Below are 23,990 nucleotides of genomic sequence, written 5' to 3'. Positions count from 1 at the left end.
ATTATGTTCTTTCTTCCCAGGGAGTTTGGAATAAGCAGTTTTGGGTGAACAGGGTTCCACTTAAACAAAACAATGTTTGCAGATTTGGACTATGATATTGAGGAAGATAAGCTGTGAGTATTTTGCTTCTCTTTTCCTGGTTTTTGCTAGCAATAGAAATAGTCTTTGCAGCCAAGGCCTAATGGGAGTGGATAAATTTACCTGCACCTGATGCTGTGTGCTGAAGAGTCAGACTTGCTGTTCAGTCCTGATTTCTTGCTCCCTCTGGGGACTGGGGATGAGGTATCCCTGTGCTGATGAGAAATGAGAACGCTTTCTGTTGCTCTGCAATGACTACCCTGCATTTCTGATTGCAAAGCAGTGCTGACAAATCTTCTGTAAATTAGTGACCTTAGCCAGAGAAAAAAATCTTTACAATGGAGAAAAGATAATAACAGGCAAGAAGAAGTGGAGAGAAACTCTGGACTCCTTAGGTCTCTAAGGAGGAGAACACTGGCATTTCCTGAGCAAGTAAAAGGTTTGATGAGATTAGCAATTAATTTAACATGGAGCACTTGTCTTGAATCTCGTATATGCTGTGCAAGTTTTCCTCTTGCTCCAGCACTAAGAGCAGATGAAACACTCTCTAAAACGTGATAGTGTTTACTCAAAGCCTAGCAATGGATGAGGGTGTCTCTCCCACCTCTAATCCTTACATACAGTCTCAAAAAAGATAGCTCAGAAGGTCTTTCTGCTGGCCCGTGCTGATAGACTCTACGGCGGAGATAATGTAATGAATTCAAATGTGCAATGCCCATTATGTTTTCAGTTTGTATCAACTCAGATACCGGAGTTGTTTCATACATGTGCAGCTCTGCCTACCGTGTTCAGTTATTCATGCACCCTTTCTCATTCTAGGGGGATCCCCACTGTACCTGGGACAGTGACCCTGAAGAAGGACTCTCAGAACCTGATTGGGATCAGCATTGGGGGAGGAGCGCAGTACTGTCCCTGTCTCTACATTGTCCAGGTGGGCACTCGGGGGGAAAGAATAAACCATCTTTGTGAAACAGTGTTGGCCTGAGAGATGGAAAGCGTGGAGAGTCCTATGCTATTTGTTTTTCTCAAAGTGAGAGACATCGTCTCACTTCCCAGTGAATAAGGTTTCCTTACCCTAGTACCTAATAGGTATGGAAGAATTAAATTAAGACTTCTGAAATTATCCTTCTCCTTGGAGAGCATGTTAGAATTCACAGGGGAATGGTGTGACATTCTTAACATCAAGAAATCCTGCACTTGAGGAGGTATGTCCTGGAGGCCAGAACTTCCTGTGAGAACAAGATAATCAGCCCACCTCTGAATTAGGGAAAAATTGAGGCTTCACCATGAGCAAAATACAACTGAGTTAAATAGGAGGAATGTAATTGTCCCTTTTTTATTCTTCAGCCCTGCATTCACCTTTCTTTTCCTCTTGATTCCAGACTACCTGTGCTCTTTCTCCTCTCTGCTAGGTATTTGATAACACTCCAGCAGCCTTAGATGGCACTGTAGCAGCTGGTGATGAAATCACAGGAGTGAATGGGAAGTCTGTCAAAGGGAAGACCAAGGTGGAGGTGGCCAAGATGATACAGATGGTAAAGGTGAGAGGTAGGAGGGGGCCACTGGAGCTTCTGGGTCATAGTTTACAGTTTATTGTCCATTGGTAAAGGAAGCCACCACTACTTGCTTCCAGCACAGCAGTTTTGGATTTACTTTTTCTACAGGGAGAAGTGACGATTCACTACAACAAGCTTCAGGCCGACCCAAAGCAGGGCAAGTCTTTGGATATCGGTAAGATGGTTTCTTTCTTCCTAGAGTGTTAAAGTGACATGGAAGGGTGAAAGATTGGTCCCAGCTAAAACCAAAGTAAAATTCTGGTTCTGTTCTTCCTCTTAACTCAGTCATTTTCAGATGAATACTGTCAAAGAGAATTACAGGTTTAAAAAAAACCTTCCCTGACTTCTTGAAATAGCCTTGAAAGTTAAATTGAGGCTTCACTGTTGCTGTGGTAGGCTTGTTTTTCTGTGCTGTGTTTAGCGAGGATGATGAAATTCAACTAGATAATAATTTAATGTATATATACATGTAATTTTTTAATACATGTAAGTTATGCTGATCTATTGAGACTTTCAGCTGTACGCAGAAATGCGTCTATCGAAAACCACTGGGAGCAGTTTCTCAGTTTGGAGAACAGTGATGAAATACCTATATACACCGAGTTTTGCACAACCATCGTTTTATAGGAAAGAGGGGAAGCTTTGTTTCTAAAACAAAGTGTGTGTTTTGAACTAAGCCTACACAGCTGTCTCCATTATATGGTCTACCTTTCTCACTTTCCTAAAAAAACCTATCCTTTTTGCTTTCATTTCTTTCATGGTGATTAAGGTGCTAATGAATTAACAGGAGTTCAGGAAGATGGTGAGGAGTGAGATGGATTTCTGGGGAAACAGAAGTGCAGTGAGAATACGGTATTTTCCAGAGATGCTGAACACTGTGGCTCCAGCTGAGTTCTTGGGAGCTGCAGGCACTTGGCACCCCTGCAAGTTTGCCTCTAAATAAATGTAGCTGAGTCATCTGATTCCAAAGAGGGCATAATTGTCTCTGGTGGTCATACTCTGCAAATTACTAGAGACAGAAATTAATTCCATCAGGGGGTCACAAAAGGGTTTAACTAAGATCCAGAAGATAAAAGTAAGCAAAGGAATATCTTTGAGCATTAAATCCCATTTGTCTTGCTTTCAGCCTCATCTCCTGACTTCAGTTGAAGTAATACAGCAAGTAGCATAAGCAAAGTTTAGTTCCAAATATCATGATAGGTAGCTTGTAGCAAAGTGATTTATTGGAATAGTCGTCCAAAAGAAGTGCTGGAGCTCTATTGATTGAAATATATAGGATGTGAGAACAGAACAGACAGAAGACAGAAGATGTGCTATGCACAGCTGGACCAAACATCTAGTTTCTATGGTATTCTTTTTCTGCTCACTACCTCAGTAGTGAGTTAAGTTCAGACTGACCAGTTATTCAATGCCTGAGAAAGTGATGAAGTATGCTAGTGTGCTTTTCATGCCCATAGAAATGACCCTGATCCTGGTTTGCAACTCTCTTTTGGCCTTCAGTATTGAAGAAGGTAAAGCATCGACTGGTAGAGAACATGAGCTCAGGGACAGCGGATGCCCTGGGGTTAAGCCGAGCCATACTTTGCAATGGTAAGTATTGTCCAGGAAGACATTTTCTTAAGGGAACACTTACCCTCTTGTGCTTACCAGCTTCTTATAGTTACTTGCATGTTCCACAATATTCCTTCATAATTCTTTCCTTCTGCTATTCCTCACTCTTGTAATTGCCTTTGCCCTTCCTGAGTGATATATCGTGTCACTGGGGCCATTTAAATGTTAGTTGGCAGTTATTTGAAAAGCTTCCCATGTTGGACCAGGGGACAGGCTTTAGAGGTGAGAGAAATTTGAACCAAAAATATGAAACTAGTGTTCTTCCAGTTGGTCAAGTCTTAACCATGTCCTGGATTTGACTGTTGTAATTCTGTATTCTGATTCTTGTTTTTATTTAGATGGACTAGTGAAGAGATTAGAGGAGCTGGAGAGGACTGCAGAATTATACAAAGGTAAACTGTGTCTTCCATCAGACACCAGATGGGAGAGAAAGATGCCGCCACTATGTTTCAGTGAAATGACTTAAATGTTTTTTCTGTCTTCCATTACAGGCTTGACAGAGCACACCAAGAGTCTTCTCAGGGCTTTCTTTGAGCTATCCCAGACACACAGAGGTAAAGAATCTTGAGTGAAGGGAGCAGAAATCTTTGACCTCCAGTTTCAGGAGTTTTAGTCAGTACTTAGATGCATGATTCCTTCACTCAAAGAAAACTAAGTGTTGCAGAAATGAGCTGGGAAGGGCTGCTGTCCTGGCACTAGCGGTCATGGTGCTAACACAGGCCCTGTCTTTCACATGAGACATTGAAGAAATGCCCTGCCAACCTCTCGTCCTTAGGGAATATGTAACATCATTCCCCAGCTAATTGAAAGGTTATGGGAAGGAATTGTAATATTGGAGGCAAGATTATTCTCCAGGGTCAACCTCTTCTTTCATCTGTTTGTATTTATTACCCTCATCTAGCATTTGGAGATGTTTTCTCTGTCATTGGTGTACGGGAGCCGCAACCAGCTGCCAGTGAAGCCTTTGTGAAATTTGCTGATGCCCATCGCAACATTGAGAAGTTTGGGATTCACCTTCTGAAAACAATTAAGCCGGTAAAGAATTTAACCATAGGAGTAAAGGGTATGGAGAAGAGGGGAAGACAGAAGCCTGTCTTTGAAGGTGTGGTGTTAAAGATCATTCATTGTGGGAAGAACTGTCTTTGTCTGCTTTCCTTCAGGGAACTCTCTTCATAAAGAACCTAAGAGGTAACACAGTGAATATATCAATCTCATCCCTTTGACTTTTGCACATGAGTATATTCCTCTCCCTTTCTTTTGGGGATGAGGGGGTAGTTTGATCAGTGTAGTCCCTAGAGCCCTTTCCCTGATATTGGTACCCATAATTAAAAGATGTCACTAAATTTAAAAGAGTTTAGATAAGCAGGCCAGGAACAGTTTAAGGATTTCAATCAATATATTTGAGTGAGACTCTCCAGGGGATCTGTCCACTTAGTTTAGCAGAGTATTAAATGTTGATTTGAGCACGACTTTCAGTGCCATGTTGCATGGACAACATTGGGTAGTGGGCCTCTGAATCAGGGAGAGCGGTTTCCAGGACTAGTTGAAAATGAAACAAGATTACTTGAAAGAAAATTAATTCAGACTAGAAGTGAGGCATGCATTTCTAATGCTGGAACCACGTGCCAGTGACTGTAATGGATGTTCTAACCATGGCAATTCTGAGTCAAGATCAAATATTTTGTTTCAGATATGCTCTAGTTAAAAAGAGTTAACTCGAGGCAGTCTCATGATCTGTGCTGGTTAGAAGGTTGTACTTGATGAATTGTAGTCATGCTTTTTGGTCTTACATTAAGCAACAGGATGTTTCCCTTGCAGATGCTTACTGACTTGAATACGTATCTGAATAAAGCCATTCCTGACACAAGGCTGACTATCAAAAAATACCTGGATGTCAAGTTTGAATATTTGGTGAGCTGCTCTTTTTTTTTTTTTTTTTTTTCCTTTCTTTTTTTCAGTGCTGGTTGAAATTAAGTTTCCTAGAATCATATCCTGCAGGTCACATATAGCCTATACAATCACATGTCTGTCCTTCCACAATCCATGCAAGAATGCATTATTTTTTCCAATTCTTTGTCTATTGTCAGATTACTCAGATTCAGACACCTGCTTTTGATCCAATAGTTCTCACTGGTAAGAGAGATCTCCCAGAACCCAGATGACTTATTTTCTACATGACCAAATTAATTTCTTTATTTATTTGTAAAGAGTTCCTATGCAACTTATGCTCTAGTGAATAGCTCACTAGCCTCAGAGTCCATATTTTTCAGGTAGTTTTGGATAGTCTTTCTTTAGCCAGATTAAATCACTGTCAAATGATGTTTGTTTTCATTTAGGCCATGCTTTTTTTCTCCCTTCTCCATTCCACTCACCCCTTGTTTTCTACACCCCAAAAAATAGGGTAGGTGCCTCTGTTCTATAACTGTAGGAATTTATTTCCATTTACTAGTTCAGAGAAGTATTTGGAGCTGCAGCCTTAAGGCAAGTTAATATGGCAGCATCTTTTCCCACATCAATCCTTCCCACAATTCAGGGTTTTTTTCCCCCTCTTTATTTATTGCCTCCTCATATTTTCTGTGTTTTCGTAAACAGTAGATGAATGCAGGATTTTTGTCTTACTTAGGTTATACTTATCTAAAGTATTTGCTCCTGTAATATAAATAATAAGTGCCTTCTCTCTCCTACACCGTTTTCTCTCCCCATCTTTCTCTAAATAGATTTTCTTTCCACCTGGGATATTTAATATACTCTGATCATGCTGTGCTTTCTTCAGCGTCCCTAGCTGCAGCATTGAAGGAAGGCTTGAAATGGCACAGCCCTATGGCTATGGGTGATAATGAAATTGCTTCTAATTCTTAATATTTCCTTCTTGTTTTGCTTTTTGCCTTTTTTTTTTATCCTACGAAGTCTTACTGCCTGAAAGTCAAAGAGATGGATGATGAAGAGTACAGCTGCATTGTGAGTACCAGTACTGTGGCAATGACGACTGCATACTCTGTTTTTGCAGCTTCCCTGTGCGCACTGCCTTGTAATTGCAAAAGCGCTCCTGTGCCTGTGTGCACCCAAACTGGTGAATACATCCTAAGAATTACACACATTTGTTCTTAACATATTAGAAATTGGAGATCCTTAAATGCTACCTAGGAAACACTGCCAATAACTGTCATGAATCACTGGTGCTGTAGAATAGTAAAGGGTCCAGACATCTGCTCTGCATCTTGTTTGCTTGGTGGTTGTCTGTCACAGTGTTTAAGTAATATTAGCTTGTGTAAGGAGATTAAGGTGTTATCTTCACAGATTCCATTTGTGTGTAGTGTACAGCTTATCATTAATTCTGGACTTGTTTCTGAGAAATGGAGGTTTATCTTCTCTTGCAATACACATGTGAAAGCTGCATTTTTAGTTGAGGAAAGTTGATTAAAGGATCTCTCTTAACAATAGGGTTTTTCCTAAAAATAGGTAGTTTAAAATCAGAAGACTTAAAAAAACCCTTGGCAACATTCTCCAGTAACAGTTTGCTCTCTGGTTTAGAGTTTTACAACTAATCCTTAACAGTTCTGTTTAAGATAGCTAAAGGTGTCCCCTATGTGCCCAGTTTCCCTTCATAAAAGTAAGATCTTGTTTTATCCCAGGTATTGATCTTAGAGCAGGGATTTGAATTTTTGGAATGCCCAATTCCCAGTGCCAGGAAGGAATAAAACTTTCCTAACACAACATTTAATTATATCTTTCCTGCTAAATGGGAAGGAAAGAATCCCAGTCTTGCCCAGCAGAGTAACATCTTTGGGTTGTAGCGCATGCAGCATGCATTACAAAGCCATAGTCCATAACACAGATTTTTATGTATGTTGTGTTTACAGGTGCAAGAGAAGAATGCTGTTTTGCTGACAGATCCAACCCCTTTCTCTCAAAACTATTTTGTGGGACACCATAAAGGTCCCTCCCTACTGTTTTATGGCATTGTGTCTGTATGGTTTTAGATACCACAGGGTTCCCTGTGTAGATGTATAATACGTTACACTATCCATATAGGGCGAAGCTTGCAGAGGAGGGCAGAATTTTTTGTGTGATTGATATAAATTAATATATCCCTTAGACCCTAGACTTGTTTGTTCATAGTGCCTGTCTTAATAGTTCAGATAAGAAGCCATTCCACTTCTTCATGCTGGGTTGAAAGGTGCCTGTCCTTCTGTCTTTGCTTAGTAGTGATGCTTTTCTTTACCATGGTTGGTGGGTATTTGGCCTTCAAAATGGCCCCATTGACTGCCAGTTTGTTGACATGGCTCAGCGTTCCTAATGTTTCACGATTCCTGAGTGCAGTTCCAATGAGCTTGAGAGGCCTGTAATAACCCAAGGTCGTTTTGAGTCCACATCGGTAGGCAAACTCTGTACAAGCACTTTTGTGGGAGTCTCTAAAATGGCGTTGCGTTTTTGGCAGGCTCTAGGTGAACCCCTCTACCGGGTCAGCACTGGGAACTATGAATACCGCCTTATCCTACGTTGCCGGCAGGAGGCTCGCACACGCTTTGCCAAGATGAGGAAGGACGTGCTAGAGAAAATAGAGCTTCTGGACCAGAAACACGGTGAGTACCACTGCTGTGTCCAGCAACTGAAGAGGCCAGGCAGGCATCGCTTTGGCCTTCATGCTCCTCCTTCATCTCAGCTCAGAAGTCTTTGCTGAAGAACCCTTCTGTGGCTGTGTCTGAGACACCCACACTCAGAGGCCAAAAGGGATTAATGCGTAGGAGACTGTAACTAATACTGGCGAGGGAGGCTTGATCACAGCCTTCATGCTCTGCTTGTGAAGGGGGTTTTTGCCTCATTTGTTCCCAACTTGTCTCCACTACAGTGCAAGACATTGTGTTCCAGCTCCAGCGTTTTGTTTCCACGATGTCCAAGTACTACGATGACTGCTATGCCGTGCTCCGAGATGCGGATGTCTTTCCCATTGAGGTGGACCTTGCCCGCACTACTCTCAACTATGGGCAGAAGGACACTTACACGGATGGGGCAGAAGAAGAAGAAGGAGGAAGTGAGAGAGATGGTAGCGGGAAGGAGGAGGACGCAAATGGTGAAAAGCTCATTGATGATGCCTGAGTGTGCCGGCATGGCTAGAGGAAAGACTTTGCAGACTGTTAGAAAAAACATGTATTTCACATGGCGATTCATCCTCCATGACTTTCTGTGTATGTTCAACCTGGGATTCCTCCTCTGCTTTGGGTGGGGGTGGCTGGTTGGATTGGGACCAACCTCTGCTTTCCTCTCTCTTCCCTTGCTTGTTTCCCTGGATATTCCTTTTTCCTCCAGAGACTTCTGCCACCCAACTTGGGTACTGAGGTGTGAGAAGGAAAATCCCCTACCACACCGCCATGTGACTCTGTCTACAGGCAAGGACACTGTTGTGTGTGTGGGATGCACCACTCCCCTTGGCACATGGAAGCCAGTTAAACATCTGGAGATGATTACGAATGGCAAGAACAGTCCCTTCTGTCCTCCCCTTGTGCTATGGGAAAATGTTAGCACCCGCATTGTTTTCTTCACCCCACTGCTCACCGTCTTCAAGCTTCCCATTCTCTGGCCTGTTTCAAGCTTCCTCCATCTCTTCCATCTGTCCCCATGGGCTGCAGGACTGATTTTTGTAGGATGTTCACTTCCACCTCTCCCAGCTCTTTGCACCACTGTTTTTAAGAAATAGGAGCAAGTCCAAACTGATGCCTAGAACTTGTGGTGGTACATGTGATCTGATCATGCCCCCATCGGAGGGGCTGGGGCAAGCTCTCAAAGCACGGGCTGGTGGAAATAATTGCCTGGCATGCTGAGCTGCTGCAACGATTTGGGTCTCTTCCCCTGGCTACCATACTTTTCACAGTCCCTGAGCTCCTGCACAGTTGGCAATGTCTGCACACTCCATAGCTACACCCTAGGGCTAGAATCCTGCAGGATGTGGCTCTACGCTTCCCTGCAGGAAGGAGGGACCTGGCTCAGGAAGGAGCCCTCCTACTTGGCAGAGATGCTGAGGTGAGCATACTTGTCTGAGGCAGACAGGTTCCTGGGAATAACAGCAAAGCTGCATGCATTTCCTTTCCATCGTTTTCTTCTCTTATGGCTCCTTGTGATGGATTATAACCAAACGTGCTTCTTCAGGATGTGCAGCCAGTCCTGCACACTCTTTCCTTGTGCAGGTGCCGGGAGGAGCCACCTTAGAACTGCAAAGGAGATACCCCATCCTTAAACTAGAGAGGAGAGAGAGGAAGCCTTGTGGAGAGAGGAAGACATGGCCTGTAGGCAGAGACTTTAAGATTTTGAGTGGCACACGTGAATAACGTATCACCCCTACCACCCCCTGCTCTCCTTTTTGCACAACCATTTTGTGCTGCCTCTGGGCCAGCCAGAAGCAGTAGCTAACATCCCATTCCCCGGCACAAGGGAAGGAGGGAAAGTAAAACCCAGGTAAGTGAGGCTGCTTCTTTCCTCCTTCCTTTTCTCCCTCTACCTTTGTGGGCTGATCCCAGATGCAGATGGCACTTTCTCATTTAGCGGGCAGCACAACTGCCAGGAGCGGTGTGCTTCTCAGAGGCAAGCGTTTTGACTTCTCTGTCATTACATTCTAGTGGTAGTGAGAGAAGTTATTTAAGGGCATTAATTTATGATTGAGATGTTTGTTTTGTTTTTTTCTCTTTGATTTGTTTTTGGAGCTTTGTCATCTCTGTGGGTGCCTGGAAGAAAGCCATCCATGGTCAAGCTGCTCTGGAAGATTTAAGCAGACTGTTGTCTCTAATAAAGAAAAATGTGACATTTCATTTCCTTCATGGGTTTTCTTTAGAGATTTGTTTGCTCATCCTCCATTGGTTTTATTTTTAAAATACAATAATGGGAAGACGGCTGTCATGTGCTGGCTATTTTTTTCTTGCTTTCTTGCTTCTTGGATAATCTCTATGCCAAGCTGCGGTGGTCACTGCAGCACAGGTTTCCAGAGGAGGAGGCTTATAAATGCTGTAGCAAGGCCAATCCTCCATGTAATACCAGCTTCTCTGCATCTGGCTTCCCAGGGGAACAGCAGCCTTGTAAAGCCACCAGTTGCCTCAGTCCTGCCCAGTGGCATCCTTGCACCCCTCGAGGACCAGCTTGTCCACACAGCTCAGCTGTTGCATCACAAGCTTGAGCTGATGCTTAAGTCCCTGATCCTCTTTCAGAGCTGTTTGTTGTGCCAAAATATGGAGCAGTTAAGAGGAACAGAGAAAATACTTCAGCGGACTTGCCTGAAAGCCAACAACGCAAAGTGGAAGGCAAGCGTAGCCACGTTTTTTGCAACCTGCCTGGTGGAGGGGAGGGAAGAGGGCTGGGTCTCTTACGGCACCGGCTGTAGCAAGATCTTGTACACTGAGGGCTTTTATGTGCTTTTGTGAAAAGATTTAAGAGCAGGAGGCTTAGTGGGAAATGTTGACTGGTGACAAGGAAACAGAGGGGACCTTATTCTAGTGACCTAGAACACTGGTCAGTGGTGCTGACAAGGGTGGTTGTTTTCATGCTGTGGACCTTGGACCTCTGGGAAGTTGTGAGTTGCTTCTTGGAGGGGGTATTGGTGAATAACGAAAACCGGGCCTGGGGGACAGGGGTTTGAGGTTGCTGGGGAAAGAGCTACAGAGCAACTTGGTCGAGCAGAGCAGAAACAGTGATCTTACCTTGTGGGGAGGAGAGAACAAGCTTGCAGAGCAGTGAATGAATGCCTACAGGGCTCCATCACCCCTGCTGCTGCTTCTCATTCTCGCAGAGCTTCGCATCTGGGGTTTGTCATGGTGATTAGTCTGATTTGGGATGTTTTTAAATGGGTTTGAACAGCAAAAAGCCCAAAATCACTGCTGTGAGTGGCTCACAATCAGAGCTGACAAGGGTGGTGTTAGCTGTGGTGGGGACAGGGCACAACCACATGGGGTTTACCTTCTCCCCTCCAGTTTCCAGTTCTTATGTCTCTTCTTAAACTGACATTCTTCAGCAGCTTTATGTTGCTCATCATTTACTGTTCTTTGCTTAGGAGCAACTGGCATGAAACCCTTTCCTTCATGTCCCTCCTCCCCCTCTGGGTTTAAGTAGCTTTATGGGTCCTGCAGGCTTCGCCCATTACCCAGTAATTTGTAGTCAGTCTGGTCTGGAAGGAAACACCTATTTTGATGGTCCCATGAACTGCCTTCACTGTAGCCCTCTGCTTTGTTTTTGATCCTTCGCCATAGTCACAGGTTCCCCCAGGGCCTCTGAGGTGAAGCAGTTCAGGAAACCGGAAGAAAGGGCTTTGCCAGGGGTGTTTATAAAAGATCCAGTCCTAAAGCAGATTAGGAGTGGCTTAAGCATGCCAGGGAAGGTTGTCCTCTCTGAATCTAAAAATCCACCACTGCAGCAGGGGTGAGAGGATCATGCCTGGCTTACCACGTGCTCCAACACCCTCGTTAGTGGCAGCCAAGGGCTGTGGCTTGTCCTTCTTCCTTACCTTTGATTCCTTTACGTAAGGGGTTTTTCTCTATTTAAAAGGAACATACACATGCATCTGGTGCCATTCCTCCTGAGTGGGTAATTGCCTGGGACACGGTTATTTACCTGCCCTGAAACCCCCACCCCCATAGGGGCCAAGTTTTTCCCTTCACACGTCAACAGGACTCACTTCAGCCTGGATAAAGCTGGCTAGCTGCTATTCCTGTCAGCGAAGCTCCGTCTCGTGGCTGGTCGCCTGATGGCATTAGTCTTTCTTAGATGTCTTCTTGTTGCTCCTCAGCAGCAGCCTCTAACCCAGCACTTTCCTACTTGGAAAAACAGCATCATGTGTCACTGCCTCGCCTTTACTGCCCACAAAAGATGCTCCAGACAGAGGTTGTCAGAGCAGTTGTTGCACTGGTTTGGCAGCGCAGGGAACACAGTGTTTACCCCCATGCTGGCTGCAGCTGGAGGTGGCCCAGATAATAGCTATGAATTACACCACCTCCTAAGCCTACTGCCAGCTAGCCTGGCGCTATCCCGACCATGGAAGTGGGACGGAGGAAACACTGACACCAGACCAAAGCATACCAGATCTGATTACAAAGAGTCTCTAATTGTTTGTGTTCAGTATTGTGACAACGCAGAAGGAAAAGGAGAGTCCTTGGCAGCCTCTTCAAAAGACTTTCTCCAGGGCTGGTTTGGAAGTGAGGAAAGATTTTTTTTTTTTTTTTTGGTGTTTGGGCTGCTCTGAGCCTGTGTTGTACCAACAGGTGCAGGATGCAAGTAGACGTATCACTGGTTAGGTATGTGGACATATGTACATAAGGACCAGCTATTCTTATACCTCTCTCTCTTACTTCTCACATCTGCTTTTGTCTCAACTTTCTCCGCCCCATATCCCACCTACCCTCCCACACTGAGGTGCATGCAAGCAAGGCCAGTTTTATACATCCCTGTTCCTCTGCCCTGGCTAAAAACTGTCCCTCTCCACCGTCTGGTCAGCGTTGCAGGCGTCTCGTGACAACACCTCCCCGTCCCCCTCAGGACACCCGCCTCCCTCCCCGCTCTGCTCCTCTGCCACATGGTTGGCCTCCTCGCTGGCCGCCACCATGGTGTTGTCAGTGCTGTGGGCTGGCTGGTGGTTGTCACTGCTGTGCTCCTCGGCTTCCTGCATGTCAGATTCTGCTTCTTCCGTGTCACTCCCGCCGCCTGCGGAGGGGTTCTTGTCCGGGGGAGGTTCCTTCTTCTTCCCTCGGTTCAGGCAGCAGTAGGTGGCCATGGCCAGGAAGACAGCAGAGAGCACCACCTCTGAGCCCGCCAGGTAGAAGATCACCTCGTAGTTCTTGAGAGCATCAACCAAGCGGCCTGATGGTTGGAGAAGAAATGAGACAGTTAGCCTCAGCCTACGCATTCCTGCATGGACAGCCCAGCACAGGCGGGCAGCACCTGCATTTGGCTGAGGACTCATTTCTCACAGGAAGAGCAAGAAGCCTGAATACCTAAAAATCACCCTGGGCAAGAGCCACACTGTACTACCAGGGAGAGTACTGTAAGACTGCGGGGTTGATGTTTTCCCTTGTTTGGACAAGGTTAAATAATTGTGACGCACTGATGTTATGGTCTTGCATCGTGGTGGGCCATCATCTTCTTGCCAAGGTGAGACGAGCCTCTGAGGACTTGGCTTGTCCAGTCTCAGAAAAGAAACAAAATTTGAGAGGCATTGCTATTTCTTAAGCTATCATGTCAGGAGAACATTCAGGGGAGGAGAAGAAACATCTCTTTGGCCGAGAAATCACTTTGGTTGGCCCACACCTGATGATTTCTCGGCCAAAGAGATGTTCTCAATGTATCTTCTGAATGCACTGGGGCTGGCAATGGAGAGAGGGTTCCCAGTCCTTGGTGCTGGGGAGCCTGAGCAGTCACCCTGCTGCAGTCAGGATGGGGCCCTGGTGAGCAGAGGCTTCATCCTGGTCCCGCGTGCTCCTGACTGTGCATGTGACCCCCAGACCCCCAGTATCTTCTGAATGCACTGGGGCTGGCAATGGAGAGAGGGTTCCCAGTCCTTGGTGCTGGGGAGCCTGAGCAGTCACCCTGCTGCAGTCAGGATGGGGCCCTGGTGAGCAGAGGCTTCATCCTGGTCCCGCGTGCTCCTGACTGTGCATGTGACCCCCAGTCCCTGCTGCATTATGGTGCATGGCCTGAAACCAGCCCCAGGGCACACTGAGGTGCCTCCCGGAGCAGTCATGGGAGGCACGCGAAGATTTCCTCTGCAGGTGAATGTGTCCCTGTTCACCCAAGCCGGACACCAAGCGAGGAGCCTGCGTGCATGCGCACACGTGTGTGTGTGCAGCTTATCCTGTGCCAAACCCTCTCAGCCCCACAGAGCGAGAAGCAGCTCAGGAGGATTACACTAAACAAAGCCACTTTGTTCAACCCCCCCTTCTTCCAGCCAAGCACTGCTCCCCCAAGTCCGAGCCATCGGGTTTGCCAGCACACTCAAGCTTCCCGTACCAGGGGGGTCCTGCAGCAGCAGATCCCCATGGGGGAAATGTGGGAACCACACTTGGCTCCCCACAACACCGTTCTTTTGTGACCCTGCACCGTCTGCATCCCATTGTGCATGCACACAGCACCAAGGCACAGCTGAACTGAGGGAGAAGGGCTAAAGGATGTCCCCCATCACCACCCACTGGTGTGCCTTGCTCCTTGGAGCAAGGCACTGTTAAATCCCCCTCTCCTCCCATGATCTCTCTGCAGCTGCCGCCGAGACACGTATTTCTTGACCCTCCCTGGCCTGGGACTGCTGACTGCGCCACAGCTTGTAAGACGGGACATGAATTATTGTTAGCATCAAGGGGGGTCTTCTCTTGGCCACCAATTTTTACCTGAGAGCTGTGTGGAGTTTCTGAGGGAGGGTTTGGCTCATAACTGGTGGTATGTGCTGGGGAAAAGATCGTTCACACAGGGGCCTTTAGAGGGTCTAAAGCCCACTGATGGGCTTTAGCCCAACTGTTGCAGCTGAAGGAAGGGAGTGCAGGAAGCAACAGAGTGGTTCCTGCCTGGCGATTTGCCCATGGTCTGTCCCTGACACTCCCTCACAAATCGCACATGCAGGGAACTGCACTTCATTTGGAAATAGGCCTTTGGCATGATGTGGCTTTCTTAGACCTGATCAGACACTTAACAGTAACCTACATGAACCTCTTGGGTGAAGGGTCTCTCCCCATTCAACAGCCTGTTTATGGGCTGTTTGTGACATGGACCTTACCAGGGACTGTGGCCTAAACTAGACTGGTTGAGAAGCTGTCAGTGTCTTAATCCTCTTAAAAAAAAGTAACAGCAAATGCCTCAGGTGGCTCTACAAACTGTTTTGACTTGATTGACACCAAAATGCCCGTGCCTTGGTATTGGGGCCAACACAAATTGAGATCATTATTCACAGCACCAGTCAAAAGGCCATGGACACCAAGGAGAACTTTAAAGACACTCACCTTGACCTACTGAAGACTCTCAATGGTTTGCCTGCACCATGTGCCTGACCCTACCCATAAGATGATTTTATACAGCATTCACAGTTAAGGCAGAGACCTGGATCCCAGCATGAAAGAGAGGGAAGTGCCACTGATCAGGACTGAGGGACACTGTAAATCATGCCATTCTGGATAGTTCTGTATGCCTGCCATCGCTCAGGTCTCTGAGCAAAGCAGAGACGGAAATACCACTTCACATCTACTTCACATCTGCTCTGATTCGGTGTTGTGGTGCATGGAGTGAGACTGGGAGCTCTCACTTCAGATCTCAGCTTCCAAAGAAAATTTGAAGTTGAGAAACAGGGTCTTTCTTCAAGGACCATGCCCATGCCCAACACCTGCAATACCGTGGAATGGCAGCCAAACAAATCACCTGTGTTTTGCAGCAAGAGACCTACCTGCAGAGGGTGGACCAATGAGCACAGCAAAAGCCTCAATAAGTAGGACCAGCCCGATGGCACTGGAGAACTTCTGGGAGCCAACGATGGCCATCAGCACCTCGAACTGCAGTGCCCCCACCATGCCGTAAGAGATGCCAAAAAAGACACAGAAGATGACCAGCCCCGTGTAGTTGCTAGCCCTGGCACTGCAGATGTCTGTCAAGCCATTGAAGAGCATAGCAAAGCTGAACAGGTATGCCACGTGAGGGCGGACCCACTTCAACCCTGCCACCATGCCACAGGCTGGGCGGGCAAAGATGTCTATGAAACCAATGATGGAGAGCAAGAATGCAGCCTCTGTGTCTGGTACGCCTGTGTCCTTGGCGTAGTTCACCAGCAATATGGGGGGCACGAAGAGACCCAAGACCAGGATGAACTTTGAAATAGTGTAAATGATAAACCCTCGGTTGGAAAAGATACTAAAATCCAGAAGCTTCTTTCCTTTCTTGGGCTTCTTCTTGGCTTTCTTGGCTTTCTTGGTTCCATCAGTGGTGCTGATTCCCTCCTCTGATTTCCCTCCTATGGGCAGCATCTCCTTGGCTTCATATTTGTCCTGAGCTTTCTCCATCTTCCGCTTCATGCCCATATCCAGGGGTCTCATGACGGCCCCACAAGTGCAGCAGTTAAGCAGAAGGCCCCCCATGATAAGGAACCCTCCTCGCCACCCAAACTTCTCCAAAAGCACTTGCCCCAATGGTGAGAGGGAGGATAGGAAGACAGGGCTCCCAGCGGCAGCCAGTCCATTGGCAAGAGGTCGACGCTTGTCAAAGTAGGTGCCCAGCATGATCAGCGAGGGCTGGAAGTTCAACGCCATACCCAGACCTACATAAGGGCGAGAGCCAGGAAGGAGACAGGGAGTGCAAGAACATGAGACGTGGTTTGCAACAAGCTGAAAACCCCCCTCAGACTATCCTAGTCCCGAAGTCCCATGGTGGGATTCATGCATTCCTCACAAGCCTCTGCTCCTTTATGTTGGTGGGTTGCCACTGGAGAAGATGGGCTAAACCAGCCTGTCTACCTGAAGTGTATTTGAATCAGGTAACTGTGACCATGTTTAGACAGGACCTGTGCCTTAAACAGGAACTTTGCCTCTCTCCCCTACCACTACCATGCCACCCCAGTTGCCATGATCATTGAGCATCACTTATGTTTCTTCTGTCCCTCTCCCCTCAACCACAGGCCCTGCCTGTTTAGATCCAGCAGATGCATCTCCCACAGGTGCAACACTCAGGACTAGATGCCTTCTGTGAGCAGGTGCGAATAGGTGAGGGGAGACCTGGTGCTAGACATGGCAATACTAGAGGGAGATACAACACGGCCTTGGCTCTCACAGGTAAGTCTGTGTCGTCCCCCCGCAACTCCTGGGGCTCTCACCCGTCAGCACGCCAGCTGTCAGATAAAGCTCAATGATATTGGTGGTAAAAGATGCCAGGATCATCCCAGATGAAGCTAGCAGCCCGCCAATGAGCATCACGGGCCGGCAGCCAAACTGGTTCACCATGATGCTGCATACTGGTCCTGGGAGGAAGCAGAGGAGACAGAGTAGGAGACCAGAAGGAGACAGGACAAGTGGAAAGGGGCAGCCAGCTCAAGCAGGGCACTCAGGGAAGGTGAAACACTAATGATGGAGATCACTGCTTGGCTGCTTAGATACACATCCGTTGGACCTGGCCAAGGGAGAGAGGCTGTGGTGTGGAGACCTCTGATTTGCCCTGCCCGGGAAACAAGAGGGGCTTGGTGTGATTGATAGGGGCAGCACTTCAGCAACAGAAGCAAACCCTATGTCAACTGTCTGCGAGGCAGGTGGGGGTGACCCCTGAGGTCTCCTGGGGCAGAGGAAACAGGGACGTGAAATGCAGCACACTTCTAGAAGAGAAGTGGTGGGACAATTGTATTCTGCATGTTGGTTCATGACCAGGCCAGTGAGCGTGAGGAGAACCCATGGGGACATGGTCTGGGCCTGTAGCAGAGCAGAGGAAGGCACAAGTTGGGGCGGGGGAAACTTATCCAAGCATCACCTGTCCCATAGAGCATGGCCAGCATGATGGAGGAAATCCAGGCTGTGTCACTGTAGCCCACATGGAAATCTTTCATGAGCTCCTTGAAGTAGACACTGACAGCTTTCGGGAAGGCATAGGAGAAGCCGGTGATCACAAAGCAGCCGAGGAGCACAATCCAGCCCCAGCCACCATCTGGGGGCTTCATGGGAGCTGGGAGATGCCCTTCCTCTGGGTCAGCTCTACCCATCGTCTAGCCTGGGAGGAGAAAGGCAGACCAAGAGGAGGTAGGGCAACAGAGAGATAAGGAGAGAGAGAGAGAGAGAAAAATCTCCAGGCACTGTAAGGAGAGCACAGCAAGCAAACATTTACTACAAGGTTTCTCTCCATGGCCACCATCTCCAAGCTCCAAGAGCCTCACTGGGGGACCACATCATCTCTCTGCACCTTCATCCTGCCAGGCAAGGAAGGACTGCTTCATGGTGAGAGGTCAAGCCACAGCTGAGCGGAGTTGGGAAGGTCCCCCTGAGTTCAGGGCAGCCCACAGCTCCATAACCCCTGGTCAGATGCAGCCAAGCCAGAGTCACAGCTCCCAGCTGAGACTGGAGAGCTGCATCTGATGTGGTGGAGCACCAGGATCTGCAGCACTGCACCTGCTCCATATCCAGCCTTGCCTGCAGGCTGGTGCGAGGTGAGAGCCAGCAACATGAACCCTGCTGGGCTCCCACGATCTTCCTTTGAGCCTCTCCCCTCCTGGTCTGCTCCAGCTGGGAACCTTCCAGGACCTGCCCTGCTACAGAGCCTCCAGCAGTGGGGCACAGGAGGTCTATTAATCCCGCTGTGCTTTTCTCTGGGAGGCCTCTGTGCACAGCCTTCTCCCTCACCCTCCCTTCCCTGCCAGGAGGGGCCAGATATGGGAAATGGGTGAAGGGGGAGAGCACAGGCAAACGGGTGGCAGTGGTTATTTGCATGCCAGAGAGATTAGGGCTCTGTACCTACACGAAGGAGCCAGAACAAAGCCTAAGGGGGGAGAAGGAGGGAATTAGAGGGGATGTCTTGTGAGTCACTCTTGGGACTGTTAAGCTGCCCAGGAATTTTGCTCCAGTTGGCTACTGTGGGTATGTTTTTCTCATTTCTCCCCTAGGCACCAGGTCTGGGCCATACCCCTTCCAGCACCATTGGCCTCAGTTTCTTGGTCAGCCAGGCTTATTTTCACACCTGTATGCAAAAACATCAGTGGCCTTTGATTATGGATGCTCCTAAGTAGCATCAGACAGGCGTTAGAAAGCAGGTGGGCTTTCTCCATGCCTGAGCTGGGCTTTGCCAGGTCCAGTTTGCCCTATCACTGTCCTGCTGGCAGTACACCCCCAACATGGGTCCTCTCTGCTCCCAGCTTCCTTGGCTGAAGGACTACAAGAAGGCGGCAATGTCCCCATCCCTTGGCACTGACAGTCGTGGGAAATGCCAGCAGTCACACGCCTACTGGAGACTGCCAAGGGGACAAGGACACTCCTATGGATGGTATACACAGGACTAGCACCTGAGAGCTTTGGATCTGGGTGTGTTTCTCAAGGCAGTCCCTCTTCTTCGTGTCCTCCAAGCAATGGGGATGACTTGCCCTGATTCCCATAGCACTGCTGTTACTCTGCAGGCTAAACAAGTGCAAATCCTTTAGGCAAAAGCATAGATGGCACAGGCTGGGGAAGAGTCCAGGTAAAGGGCCCTTGCTTGGCAAGAGGTGGTCCTACCCTGTGACACCTCTGAATCTTGCAGAAAAGGAGAGTGACTGGTCTTTCTCAGGCTGCAGGAGGTTCAGCATGCAGAGCCAAGGCTGGAAACAAGACTGGGAAGTGCTCTGAGAGGGGTGGAAACCATAGTTCAGGGGATGCTGGAGGAGGGACTTGCAAGACAAGACAACTAGGCCAGTTCTGGACCCCTCTGCAAGGGACATGGCACCTGCACCCACAGTACATTGACATGAGAAGGAAGAAAATGGTCTTGGCTGGTTGGTTTTAGTCAGGCGCCTGAGACAAAGTTGACCTGTGGAGGGACTGGTGGGATTGGAGTCAACAGCCACCCACAGTGGTCTCCCTCCTTCCCCTCCCTGGGGAACCATTGCTCCTGAAAACGCTTGAGGGTTTCTTCACAGCAGCACCCAGGCATCTGCCACCGCTACGGCTCCCTACAGCAGAGATCCCCAAACTTTCAAGACCCCATCAGCCATGAAAAAAGAGAGCAGGATCTGGCTCTGAGCGTGGATTGGGCAGCTCTTCTGGATGGCCATACCCCAACAAACTCTCGGGCTGAACCACAGGGGCTGGCACAGGCTACTCCAGTCTCTCCCCACCACCCCAGGTCTCAGGGACTGTGTCAAAGGCCGGAGGCATGAACTGAGAATAGGGTGCTATAAAGACATTTTCAAGGCAAACAATCATTGCAAGGAAGAAAATATTCATTATAGACTCTCCAGACACCCATAGCTTCCCCCTCACACCCTTTCTGGTGTTATCTGGATCACTGGCACCAGGACAGCCAGACTGAACAGTATCGCTCAGCTTCTGCCATTAACCACCTGCTGCTCCTCTCCCAGCTCCACCTGACTGACAAGCTAGGTACAGGTGTACAAAAGGTGACCTGCTGCAAAAGCACAATTTCTCAAGCAGTGTGGGTGCTCCACCACTGCATCATCTGCTGCGCATTGCTACCTCAAGTAAGAGTGACTGACACCAAACACACCCTGAGCCTTTTTATCCAAGCCTCTCTCCCAGCCTCGCTCTTCTTGATCTCATCCTGCACCACAAATCAAATTGATCAATCAAACCATTGCAATTCATCTTTTTTCCCCCCCCAGTTTCCTAGCAAGAAAATATTTGTCCATCTGTGGCGTGCTCTTCACAGATTTCTGTAGCACCGCCTGTCAATGATGAGTCAATAGCATCTGATTTTGAAAAGCAATTTAGACAAATATCCATCAGTACTCTTTGAGTTTGGAGCTGGATGGGTACCTCTGAAGGAGCCACTTGCTCACTACTACGCAACTGCACAGCAAGGGGTTTTTACCTGCCTGCAGCTAAACTTTGGCTGAAAAAGATGAGGTGCACCAGAGGAGCTCACCTGTGGAGATGCCTCCAAAGCTAATATGCTATAGCAAAGCTCTGCTGGTGATTTATCCCAGCTCTGGGCCAAGCAGTTCAGAGCTGCCTGGTTCCTAACACCATAGCACACACATTGGCTCTTCTGCTCATGGCTGCACATGGTGGTTACACCATGTACCCTGCACCTGCCTTCGCATACTCTACAGCTTGCTATTATTTTCTCCTCAGTCAGGGAGATTTATTCACAGGTAAAAAAAGCACCTAAAAGCTCATCAGCATGGGCACTTTCCCATTCCCCATGCATCACACAGAGGTGGACCAGAGCAGGCACTGCCACAGAGCTAGCTGCAGGTGCGTGCCAGAAGACTTGCACCAACACCAGCCCAGGCTGGGAGGGCGAAGGCCACAGCAGGTTCAGCCATGGCTGCCAGTCCCTGGATACACACAGAGCACAGAGCAGTCAGTGCTGGACAATGCCCAGCAAAGCCCTGCTGTGCCAGGCAAGCTGCATCCAGGAGGGTCCACATGAATGCTAGGATGGCTCTCTGTGCCTCCACACAGTAGGGGGGGGGGGGGGGGGGATATGTCTTTTTATTAAATGCCAGGGCCACGATTCATGCCACTAGCTTCCCCAGCCCACAGAAAACACCCTGAGAAAGCATTCATTAGAGAATTAAATGAGCACAGCCCTGGGATGAGTTGTACCGTCGGCAGCTGGTGCCTGGATGCAACCATCTCTCCGCGCCACTGACCTGCACAACAAAGCAATGACCTCCCAAGCACAGGCTGAGCCTCCAAGGGCTGAGTGGACCTGTCAGCAGTGCTCCTTTCTCCCTCTGGCTGGCACTTCCCGGCTCTGGATGAGGGTGCCCCGTTAGATGGTCCCGCTGGCTCTTTGCTCCATGGTGGTCACGCTGTCAGCCAGGCACGGGGCGATGCCTGCAGGAATCCAGCGCCTGTCAAGCGGTCTCTTGTGCCACGCTCCTTCCTTTGGGGCAACTACGCCCCAACTAAGCTAATCCCCCTCTCAGCCTGCTTTCCTCAGGCTCGGATGCTGCCCAGCAAAGCCGCCCGTGGCCAATCCGGGAAGACGCCCCGTGTGGGGGACCCCCTTGCCCCCTGAGCGTGCAGGTCGTACCCCACAGCACTCCCAGCGTGGATGTGGGTCAGCAGCCACTTATGGTTTCAGGTTGGCAGAGACCAGTGGGTGCTGAGCGAGCAGAAAGCACTTCTCCACTTTTAAGAGGCTTTTCCAGCCAATGGGGAGAAGGTGGCTGCCTGCCGCGGCCCGAATCCCCCGGTAATCCCGCTGCACAGGGGCTCCTCGCCTTTCCCCCAGCAGAGCAGGGCAGGCTGGCGGGGGGCAGATTCGGAGGGACCAAGGGAGGAGGAAGCAGGGAGAGGGTGGGGAGTGCTGGTGATGGACCCAGCCAGGAGGGAGGATACAGGGGAGGGGGGCAGTGGAGGATGAGGGCACGGGCCCATGCTTTAGTATGGGGCACAATGGGGGAAGGGGCTGCTTTCAAAGCCCCCCACCACGTCCTCAGCCACCAGCCAGAAGGATGGGGAAGCGCTGGCGTGGTTCTGCAGGGCATGTGCCCCGCAGAGAGCAAAGACAAGGTGGACAGTCTGAGGAATCACTGCTGTCCATGGCTCGAAGGGGAGGATCCAGCCCACCCCTGGCAGCTCACTAACCACTCCCTGCCAAAACGAAACCCCTCAGCAGCTGCCACCCGGGAGGGTGTCTGGGGGTGCCAGGGACAAGCCAGTCTCTGGCCGTGCGTGGGGGAACTCATTTTCCTTCCAGGGAGGGGGCCGGGGCTCACCCTAGGTGGGATTTCAGAGAGGGGGGAGGGAAGGACCCAGGCTGTAAACCCCCAAAGCCCCTCAGCCCCCACTGCTGTGCCTTTCTTGTGGCAGGGCAGGGGAGGGCTTGCGGGGGCTTTGCAGCGCTCGCAGACGGGGTTTAATTTCTATTAATAAGGCTAATCGGCTAAAGCCCTGGCCGTTGCTCACGCTCCCTTCCTCCCCACCTCTCCCTTTGGCCCCTGACGGTGGGCCCCGGCTGGCCTCTGCCACAGGCCCCCGCAGGTCCCCGGGTGAACATTCCCCCCACACACCGAGCTGCCCCAGGGCACCCCTGGGGCCCATAGCCTGGGCAAGGAGAAGATGGCCTCCTGGCCTTGTCCTCCCAGGCAAGGCCTGCCAGCACGTGGTGGCCGGGAAGTGGGGGCTTGCTGCCCTCCAGCGGCAGGACAGCTGGCAGGGGCCGGGGTGGCTGGCGGTGGGTCGTGCGGCCATCCTGGTGCCTTCCATGTCCAGCCGGGCCCCCTGAAGTAGCGGTTGCCCTAGCCGGAGTCACGGCGCTCCAGCATTCAATGCCCCAACCACGGGCAGCCATCATGGCCCCAGTGCTGGCAGGGACTCCACGTCCTCCCCCTCTGTCCTCTGACCAATGTGATGTCCTGGCTGCTGGGACGGCTACAGAAGCAGCATTCTCCATTTTATTTAAAAAACCCCAAATCTTTTCCACAGGACAACAGGCAAAGGAGCAGAGCAGCAGCGCTGGGCACTGTCACCTGCCCCCGCCTTGCCCCAAGGCTGCCCAGCAATGGAAGGGGCTGCGCCGGGGTTGAGAAGGGGCAGGTGCTGCTACAAGCTGACACGGTTGCCAAAGGGACTGAGAGGAGACAGCTGCACGCTGCAGACCCCGTCAGCTGGACCACATCGCTGGAAGTCTTCTTGTGGCGTCCTCCCTTTGGGATTCATTCTTCTGGTAGCAAAGGGACTGTTTGGCGAGTGCCCTTCTCTGCCCACAACAGGGCTAGCAAAGCTTCAGCTCTCGTCCTGCTAGCACTGCTCCATGCTGCAGATGATCTTACCCACCCGTCCCTCCACCTCCCAGACTAGCAGTATCCCCTCTCCCAGGCCACCAGCACCAGTAACACCAGACTTCTCCCACTCAAGTACAGTAACATCACATGGGGAGGGGGGACGGGGGGCAATCCAAAAAGAGCGGCAGGGATCTGCTGCTGGCTAAGCATGCCAGACAGCCAGGCAACACGGGTCCCCATGACCCAGAGGGAAGGGATGGGAAAAGAGAGGTTATTCAGTGAGTGGCAGCACTAGGTTGCTGCCCAGCTGGGGATCACAGCCTGTCACTTGTATGCCTCCCCTTTCCCTGCTGAAATTCTCTGCCGTCTGCAACCCCGCTTCA

The 23,990-nt window shown here is 49.5% G+C and overlaps 2 protein-coding genes across 2 annotated transcripts; one reads left to right on the top strand and one right to left on the bottom strand.

Annotated features, from left to right (window-relative positions):
* Nucleotides 1-60: 60 nt before the first annotated feature.
* Nucleotides 61-8,606, top strand: PICK1 (protein interacting with PRKCA 1). Its single transcript, XM_009817142.2, has 12 exons — nt 61-113; nt 898-1,009; nt 1,491-1,619; nt 1,743-1,809; nt 3,135-3,224; nt 3,584-3,637; nt 3,737-3,799; nt 4,147-4,280; nt 5,064-5,156; nt 6,153-6,203; nt 7,684-7,828; nt 8,095-8,606. The coding sequence occupies exons 1-12, from the start codon at nt 73-75 to the stop codon at nt 8,340-8,342; spliced, it is 1,227 nt and encodes a 408-aa protein (XP_009815444.1). The 5' UTR covers nt 61-72; the 3' UTR covers nt 8,343-8,606.
* A 4,075-nt stretch (nt 8,607-12,681) lies between these two features.
* Nucleotides 12,682-17,928, bottom strand: SLC16A8 (solute carrier family 16 member 8). Its single transcript, XM_009817029.2, has 4 exons — nt 17,700-17,928; nt 17,056-17,199; nt 15,640-16,503; nt 12,682-13,076 (listed from the first exon to the last, which is right to left on the bottom strand). The coding sequence occupies exons 1-4, from the start codon at nt 17,926-17,928 to the stop codon at nt 12,682-12,684; spliced, it is 1,632 nt and encodes a 543-aa protein (XP_009815331.2).
* Nucleotides 17,929-23,990: the final 6,062 nt, after the last annotated feature.

The sequence above is a fragment of the Gavia stellata genome, chromosome 4 (assembly GCF_030936135.1).
Source record: "Gavia stellata isolate bGavSte3 chromosome 4, bGavSte3.hap2, whole genome shotgun sequence".
Lineage (NCBI taxonomy): Eukaryota > Metazoa > Chordata > Aves > Gaviiformes > Gaviidae > Gavia > Gavia stellata.
Note: the sequence above shows the minus strand (reverse complement) of the source record. Positions and strands in the feature narration are given on the sequence as shown.

Excerpts from the sequence above, each read along its gene's own strand:
- PICK1 (XM_009817142.2), top strand. The coding sequence starts at position 73 with ATGTTTGCAGATTTGGACTATGATATTGAGGAAGATAAGCT. Across the intron at positions 114-897 it reads GATATTGAGGAAGATAAGCT|GGGGATCCCCACTGTACCTG; the intron begins GTGAGTATTTTG and ends TTCTCATTCTAG. Across the intron at positions 1,620-1,742 it reads AGATGATACAGATGGTAAAG|GGAGAAGTGACGATTCACTA; the intron begins GTGAGAGGTAGG and ends CTTTTTCTACAG.
- SLC16A8 (XM_009817029.2), bottom strand. The coding sequence starts at position 17,928 with ATGGGTAGAGCTGACCCAGAGGAAGGGCATCTCCCAGCTCCCATGAAG. Across the intron at positions 16,504-17,055 it reads GACAGCTGGCGTGCTGACGG|GTCTGGGTATGGCGTTGAAC; the intron begins GTGAGAGCCCCA and ends GCCCTTATGTAG. Across the intron at positions 13,077-15,639 it reads CATTGGTCCACCCTCTGCAG|GCCGCTTGGTTGATGCTCTC; the intron begins GTAGGTCTCTTG and ends TCCAACCATCAG.